We start from the raw sequence: 8621 nt of genomic DNA, 5'->3' as shown, positions 1-8621 counted from the left end.
ATGATGGACTGCAAGTCTTAAACCTACTGTTGAAATAAATCATTCTACAACCCATTGCAAGTCTTCCTGAAATATTACAACTATTATGCCAAGCACTTATGTTCTATTCCTTATTCTTATTGGAAAAGTTATCACAAAGTACATTCCCCATAGGCACCTGGAATAATGTCCTTGTTGTTTTTGTTATTTTCTTTCCTAGATTTTTTCCTCTAGCTGAGCATCACACACACTGAGAAGCATGTCTGAGCAAAGCAATGATTACAGTGTTGTTGTGTTTGGAGCTGGAGGAGTTCACAAATGTTCTTTGGTCTTCATATTTGTGAAAAGCACTTTCAGAGAGCACTACATCCCTACCATTGAAGACATCTATAGGCAGGTGATCAGCTGTATTAAGAGTATATGCCCTTTGCAGATAACTGACACTACAGGGAGCCATCAATTTCCAGCCATGCAACATCTTTCTATTTCTAAAGGACATGCTTTCATTTTGGTTTACTCTATCACCAGACATCAGTCTTTGGAAGAACTCAGACCCATCTATGAACAAATATGTCAGATTAAAGGAGGCATAGAAAGCGTTCCAATAATGCTGTTGTGGAACAAAAATGATGAGTACCAAAACCGAGAGGTGGAGAGCAGTGGAGAGGCCATGGCCAAGAAGTGGAAGTGTGACTTTATGGAGACCTCTGCCAAGCTAAACCACAGTGTGAAGGAGTTATTCTAAGAGCTGCTAAACCTAGAGAAACACAGGACTGTGAGTTTACAAATTGATGGAAAAAAAAAAAAACAGCCAAACAGCAGAAAAGGAAAAAGAAGCTGGAAGACCATTTCCTTTAGTTCCCGGTTGATCCCTCTCCTGTTACCTAATAAGCCATGAATTATTGCATAGGCTTGCATTTATCAAATCAAGGCCAGTACAGAAGCCATATTGGTCATGGACCACAGACTTGAAAGAGGACATATTTTATACCTTTGCATTGTCATTGTAGTTTATACTACTAGATTTTACATATCTTACATATGTGTGAGCTGGTTTAAAACATTTACTTTGCTATTGCTTACACAAACTTTTTTTTTTAATACAAAAATCCACCAGTAAGGCAATTAAGAAAATATCAAGCTTTATTACATTTTGTGTTTTCTTTGGGAATGTGATACCAATATAAAAAACTCTTAAAATGTACAAAATAACAAGACATTTTAAACATGTAAAACCTACAGTGAATTTAAGCACCTAGAAAACATGATCTGGAAAACTCAACTCTTCACAACACATGACTTTTATATATGTATATGGAGTATTAATATATGTAGTTATCATGAAAACGTGTTCTTGAAATTTCATTAGCCAATCTCTCTGTCTTCCCTCTAGCCAATCAACTGCACCACTCAGCATGGTACCATCTGCAAACTTGCTGAGGGTGCAATCAATCCCACTCTCTCTGTCATTAATAAATTAATAAAGATATTGAACACTACTTGTCCCAATACGGACCCCATAGGATGTGCTGGTTTTGGCTGGGGTAGAGTTAATTTTCTTCATAGTAGCTTGTATGGGACTATGTTTTGGTTTTGTGCTGAAAACAGCATTGACAATACAGGGGTGTTTTTGTTATTGCTGAGCAGTGGCTTACACAGAGTCAAGGCCTTTTCTGCTCCTCGTACCACCCACCAGTGAGTAGGCTGGGGGTGCACAAGAAGTTGGGAGGGGACACAGCTGGGACAGTTGACCCAAACTGACCAAAGGGATATTCCATACCATACAACGTCATGCTCAGCAATAAAACTGGGGGGAAGGTTGGCCTTAATAATAATTAATAATTATTATATTATTATATTTCTTTTATTTCATTTCAGTTATTAAACTGTTCTTATCTCAACCCATGAGTTTTCTCACTTTTACCCTTCCAATTCTCCTCCCCCATCCTGCTGGGGGGGGGTGTTAATGAGTGGCTGTGTGGTGCTTAGTTGCCAGCTGCGATTAAACCACTCATTACTGCTTTCCACTTGGACATTGAGCCATTGAAAATAACTTTGGATGTGGCCATTCAGCCAGGTCCTTATTCACCTAAGAGTACGTCCATGAAACCCTTATCTCTCCAATTCAGCAGCAAGAATGTTGTGGGGGACCACATCAAAGGCCTTATAGAAGTCCAAGTAGATAACGTCTGTAGTTCTTTCCTTGTCCATTGATACAGTCACTCCATTGTAGATTGAGGCCACAGATTAGTCAGGCACAATTTGCCCTTTGTGAAGTGTACTGGTTTCGGTTGGGCTAGAGTTAAATTTCTTCATAGTAGCTTGCATGGGGGTATAATTTGGATTTGTGACCAAAACAGTGTTGATAACACACTGATATTTTTGTTATTGCTGAACAGTGCTTACACAGCATCAAGGCATTTTCTACTTCTCACACTGCCCCCATGGCAAAGTAGGCTGGGGGTGCACAAGAAGTCAGGAGGGGACACAGCTGGGACAGCTAACCACAACTGACCAAAGGGATATTCCATACCATGTGACATCATGCTTAGTGATAAAAGCTGTGGGGGGAAAAGGAGGAAGGGGGAATGCTTGGAGTTATGCCGTTTGTCTTCCCAAGTAACCATTAGGTATGATGGAGTCCTGCTTTCCTGGAGATGGCTAAACACCTGCCTGCCGATGGGAAGTAGTGTATGAATTCCTTATTTTGCTTTGTTTGTGCATGCAGCTTTTGCTTTACCTGTTAAACTGTCTTTATCTCAAATTGCAAGATTTCTCACTTTTACCCTTCCGATTCTCACCCACTGTGGGGTGATTAAGCAAGTGGCTGTGTGGTGCTTGGCTGCCAGCCAGGGTTAAACCACAACATGAAGCCATGTTGGCTGTCTCTAATCACCTCCCTGTCTTCCATATGCTTCAATGTGTCTTCCATATGCTTCAACGTGTCTTCCAGGAAGATCTGTTCCATGATCTTACTGGACATGAAGGTGAGGCTGACTGGTTGGTAGTTCCCAGGGTCCTCCTTTTTAAAAATGGGCATGATGTTTCCCTTTTCCAGTCACTGGGGACTTTGCCTGACTGTCATGACTTTTCAATTATGATGAATGGCTTAGCAACTACATCAGCCAATTCCCTCAGGAACCTGGGATGCATCTTGTCGGGTCCCATGGACTTGTGTATGTTCAGGTTCCTCAGGTGGTCTTGAACCTGATATTCTCCTACAGCGGGAAGGACTGCATTCCTCCAGTCCCTGCCAGTACTTTTTGGTGCCCAATGTGGAGCTCAAATAGTTTGAGATGATACCAGACTGACCACAGCAGATCAGAAGGGATTTATACCTGTTAACAGTTGCGGCTCATTACACTGATTCATCTGTTCTCAATATTAGTTTATCTGATATGCTCCATGCTCTTCTTTTTGCTGTACATGTGTCCTGGTTTCAGCTGGGATAGAGTTAAATTTCTTCGTAGTAGCTAGTATGGGGCTATGTTTTGGATTTGTGCTGGAAACAGTGGTGATAATGCGGAGGTGTTTTAGTTGTTGCTAAGTAGCGCTTACACTGGTCAAGGACTTTTCCAGCTTCCCATGCTCTGCCATGTGCACAAGAAGCCAGGAGGGGACACAGCCAGGACAGCTGATCCAAACTGACCAAAGGGATATTCTATACCATATGACATCATGCGCAGTATATAAAGGGAGAGAAGAAGAAGGAAGAGGTGGACGTTCGGAGTGATGGTGTTTGTCTTCCCAAGTAACCATTATGCTTGATGGAGTCCTGCTTTCCTGGAGATGGCTGAACACCTTCCTGCCCATGGGAAGTAGTGAATAAATACCTTGTTTTGCTTTGCTTGCATGCGCGGCTTTTGCTTTACCTATTAAACTGTCTTTATCTCAACACACGAGTTCCCTCACTTTTACTTTTCTGATTCTCTGATTCTGATTCCGATTCCCATCCCACTGTGGGGGAGTAAGCGAGCAGCTGTGTGGTGCTGGGTTGCTGACTGAGGTTAAACCATGGTAAGAGCCCAAAAGGGTACCAGTGGGCTTCTGGTATAGCTGCCTTGGAGATGGAGGGAATTAAACAGTTGTCTACCTTGCCTGGTCTCTCAGAGGATCCTTCTGTGGTGGGGTTGCTGCGGGTTAAAGAACAGCAGGTGCCAATTGCTACCATGACAGCACACCAGCGACAATGTTGTCGAGGCTCATGTTTCCGTTCCATAAGTCGATTCAGTGACTGGAGAGCCAAAGAGCGATCAGTAAGACTCATTCAGCTTTTAAGAGTCCCATATGGCCAGTGCAAAAAACTAACGGAGAGTGGAGGCTAACAGTGGATTATGGTGGCCTGAATCAAGTCATGCTGCCACTGAGTGCTGCCTACCAGATTGACTAGAACCACAGTATGAACTGGAGTCAAAGGCTGCCAAATGGTATGCAACAACTGATATTGCCAATGCAGGCTTGGGTTTTTTTTCTCTCAATCATCTGGCAGGAGAGTGCAGGCCACACTGCTTTCACTTGGACGGGTACCCAGTACACCTGGCATTGACTGCCCCAGGAGTAGAAACACAGTCCTACCATTTGTCATGGATTGATCCAGACTGCACAGGAACAAGGTGAAGCTCCTGAACACCTGCAATATATTGATGACATGATTGTGTGGGTCAACACAGTGGAGGAGGTGTTTGAGAAGGGGAGAAGAATAATTCAGGTTATTTTGAAAGCTGGTTTTGCTGTAAAACAAAGTAAGGTCAAAGGATCTGCACAGGAGATCCAGGTTTTAGGAATAAAATGGCAAGTCATATCCTAACAGATGTGATCAATAAAAAACCAGCCATGTCTCCACCAGCTAACAAAAAAGAAACACAAGCTTTCCTAGGTAGTGTGCATTTTTGGAGAATGCATATTCCAGGCTACAGTCTGATCGTAAGCCCTCTCTATCAGGTGACCCAGAATAAGAATGAGTTTGAATGGGGCCCTGAGCAGCAGCAAGCTTTTGAACAAATTCAGTGGGAGATAGTTTCTGCAGTAGCATTTGGGCCAGTCCGGACAGGACAAGATGTGAAAAATGAGCTTTACACCTCAGCCAGGGACCACGGCCCCACCTGGAGACTCTGGCAGAAAGCACCAGGGGAGACTCGAGGTCGACCCCTAGGGGTTTGGAGCCAGGGATACAGGGGATCTGAAGCCCATTACACTCCAACTGAAAAAGAAATATTACCAGTATATGAAGGAATTTGAGCTGCTTCAGAAGAAGTTAGTACTGAATCACATCTACTTTTGGCACCTCGATTGCCTGTGCTTGGCTGGATGTTCAAAGGGAGGGTCCCCTCTATACATCATGTAACTTATTCTACATGGAGTAAGTGGGTCACACTGATAACTCAAGGATCTTGAATGGGAAACCCCGACCTCCCAGGAATCCTGAAAGTGATAATGGACTGGCCAGAGGGCCGAAACTTGGGAATGTTGCCAGAGAAAGTGACACGTGCCGAAGAGGCCCCACTGTATAACAAACTGCCAGAAGATGAAAAGCTATATTCCCTGTTCACTGATGGGTCCTGTCATCTCGTGGGAAAGCACCAGAGATGGAAGGCTGCTGTATGGAGTCCTATACGACAAGTAGCAGAAACTACTGAAGGAGAAGGTGAATCGAGCCAGTTTGCAGAGGTAAAGGCCATCCAGCTGGCCTTAGGCATTGCTGAACGGGAAAAGTGGCCAGTGCTCTATCTTTATACTGACTCCTGGATGGTGGCAAATGCCCTGTGGGGCTGGTTACAGCAGTGGAAGCAGAACAACTGGCAGCGTAGAGGCAAACCCGTCTGGGTTGCTGCATTGTGGCAAGATACTGCTGCCCAGGTAGAGAACCTGGTTGTAAAGGTACGTCATGTGGATGCTCACATCCCCAAGAGTCGGGCCACTGAAGAACATCGGAACAACCAGCAGGTGGATCAGGCTGCCAAGACTGAAGTGGCTGAGGTGAATCTGGACTGGCAACATAAGGGTGAATTATTTCTAGCTTGTTGGGCCCATGACACATCAGGACATTTAGGAAGGGATGCAACATACAGATGGGCTTGTTGTCAAGGCGTGGACTTGACTATTGATGCCATTGCACAGGTTACCCATGAATGTAAAATGTGTGCCAAAATCAAACAAGCCAAATGGCTAAAGCCTTTTTGGTATAGAGGATAATGGCTGAAATATAAATATGGGGAGGCCTGGCAAATTGACTATATCACACTCCCACAAACCCGCCAAGGCAAGCACCATGTCCTTACAATGGTGGAAGCAACTACTGGATGGTTGGAAACATACCCTTTGACTCATGCCACTGCCCAGAATACTGTCTGGTGCCTTGAAAAGCAAGTGTTATGGTGAAATGGCACCCCAGAAAGAACTGAGTCAGACAATGGGACTGATTTCCAAAACAATCTCATAAACACCTGGGCCAAGGAGTATGGCACTGAGTGGGTTTATCAGGGAACTCACTATTAATCAGTTAAATCCATGCACTGGTATACGTTTTTAAAAAATCAGTGTTACAGGGCCTCGTCACTAGCAGACTCCACAGACCTGAGTCAAGCAGCTGAAGTCACTAAATGATGATAGAGATGTACCTATGGAAAGAATGTGTAAAAAACAGTGAAGTGAATGATCACTTACCTCAGTTTCTGGGAAGGACTGAGAAGAGATGAGTGTAAGATTCTTTATTCCCCTCCTTTGAGGGCAGAGGAAGCTATCCTCCACCATGACTTTCAGAGCTATGAATACTTTCTGTAAAATGAACATGTCCCTTCCTTTCACAAACCTAGCACTGATCTGCACATTAAAATATTAGACAATGAAGTCTAATATAGCAGGAAGGGAGAGCAAGGTAGTTTTATAGAAGTATATATTTAAATGTCCAAATAGCAATCTCTTTAGATATGGCTCTGTGAAGAACATGTTCAGATAATCAACAAACATTTTGAAGCACTGTTTTAAAAGAAAAATGCATGATTACAGACTGTGGCTTTTCTGGGGATGCTCAATATGGAGGGAAGATGAACTTGTATAATATAAGTGGTAATATTTAGGAGGAAAGGGGTGAAATAAAGAAGGAAAAAAAGTAAAATGCATTTCATTAGAACTATCCTAAAAATAAAATTATTAGGTTACAGAACAATTAATCAGAGCAAGTAGCAGTCAACCTGAACTTTAAAAATAAAGCTTTAAATATACCTTTAATATATAAATGTAAATATACATTTAAAAATAATCAGCTGTAAACACTGCCCTTCCATTTTGCAGCCAAAACCATATTTGGTCATGACTGACATTTCTTTTCAAACTCAGATCTGAGTTTAATTGTGGCCCTATTCTGAAGGTTTGAGCAGCACCAATCTTCACAATCAGTTAACAATCAGTTCACAATCTTTACTTACATAATGGCCCAAACTTAAAGTAATTTTTAAAACCACAGCATATATAAGGCAGAGACATTTAATGCTTTCTTCACCTCGGTCTTCAACAAGAATGGTGGGCTCGGGAACCCCCAGAGCCCTGGGCTAGAGAACCATGACCATGGGAAAGATAAACTCCTAATAAACCCTGAAACTGTGCAAGACTTGCTGCTCCAGCTATATCCCTATAAGTCGATGGGGCCTGATGAAATTCATCCAAGGGTACTTAAAGAGCTGGTTAACGTCACAGCAAGACCTCTCAATGATTTTTCAGTGCTCTTGGGAATCTGGAGAGGTCCCAGTTGACTGGAAGCTGGAAAACGTTGTCCCAGTCTTCAAGGGCAACAGGGATGACCCCAGTAACTACAGGCCTGTCAGTCTCACTTCTGTGCCTGGCGAAATTATGGAGAAGATAATTCTGGGAGTTATTGAAAAACACCTGAAAGACAACGCAGTCATTGGTCCTAGCCAGCACAGGTTCACGAGGGGAAAGTCCTGCATGAGAAACTTGATTTCCTTCTATGACAAGGTTACCCACCTAGTGGATCAAGGGAAGCTGATCGATGTGATCTTTTTGGATTTCACTAAAGCTTTCGATACTGTCTCTCAGAGTATCCTCTGGGACAAAATGTCCAGCATACAGCTGGATAAACACATAATGCAATGGGTGAGCAATTAGCTGATAGGTCAAGCTCAAAGGGTTATAGTAAATGGGGTTACATCAGGCTGGCAGTCAGTCACTAGTGGGGTCCCGCAGGGATCCATCTTAGGGCTGGTACTCTTTAATCTCTTTTGTTAATGACTTGGATCCAGGACTGGAAGGAATACTAATTAAGTTTGCTGATGACACAAAACTGGGAGGAGCTGTTGACACTCTTGAGGGCAGAGAGGCCCTGCAGAGGGATCTGGACAGACTGGAGAGCTGGGCAATCACCAACCGTATGAAGTCTTACAAGGACAAGTGCCAGATTTCACACCTGGGGCACAGCAACCCTGGCTGTACATACAGACTGGAGAACGAGAGGCTGGAGAGCAGCTCTGCAGAGAGGGATCTGGGGGTTCTGGTCAACAGCAAGCTGAACATGAGCCAACAGTGTGTCTTGGCAGTGAAGAGGTCCAACTGAGTCCTGGGGTGCATCGAGCACTGTATTGCTAGATGGTTGAGGGAGGTGATTGTCCCACTCTACTCTGCGCTGGTGC

The 8621-nt window shown here is 43.6% G+C and overlaps 1 protein-coding gene across 1 annotated transcript; it reads left to right on the top strand.

Moving 5' to 3' along the window:
* The first annotated feature begins 238 nt into the window (after positions 1 to 238).
* On the top strand, positions 239 to 830 carry LOC142049581 (GTP-binding protein Di-Ras2-like). The gene has a single exon (XM_075077407.1). The coding sequence runs from the start codon at positions 239 to 241 to the stop codon at positions 722 to 724; it is 486 nt and encodes a 161-aa protein (XP_074933508.1). The 3' UTR covers positions 725 to 830.
* The last annotated feature ends 7791 nt before the right edge of the window (positions 831 to 8621 follow it).

This window comes from Phalacrocorax aristotelis, chromosome W, assembly GCF_949628215.1.
Source record: "Phalacrocorax aristotelis chromosome W, bGulAri2.1, whole genome shotgun sequence".
NCBI lineage: Eukaryota > Metazoa > Chordata > Aves > Suliformes > Phalacrocoracidae > Phalacrocorax > Phalacrocorax aristotelis.
The sequence above is the reverse complement of the archived record's forward strand: the minus strand, read 5'-3'. Positions and strand labels throughout refer to the sequence as shown.

What these genes read in the sequence shown, in the direction of transcription:
- LOC142049581 (XM_075077407.1), top strand. Translation starts at nt 239, where the DNA reads ATGTCTGAGCAAAGCAATGATTACAGTGTTGTTGTGTTTGGAGCTGGA.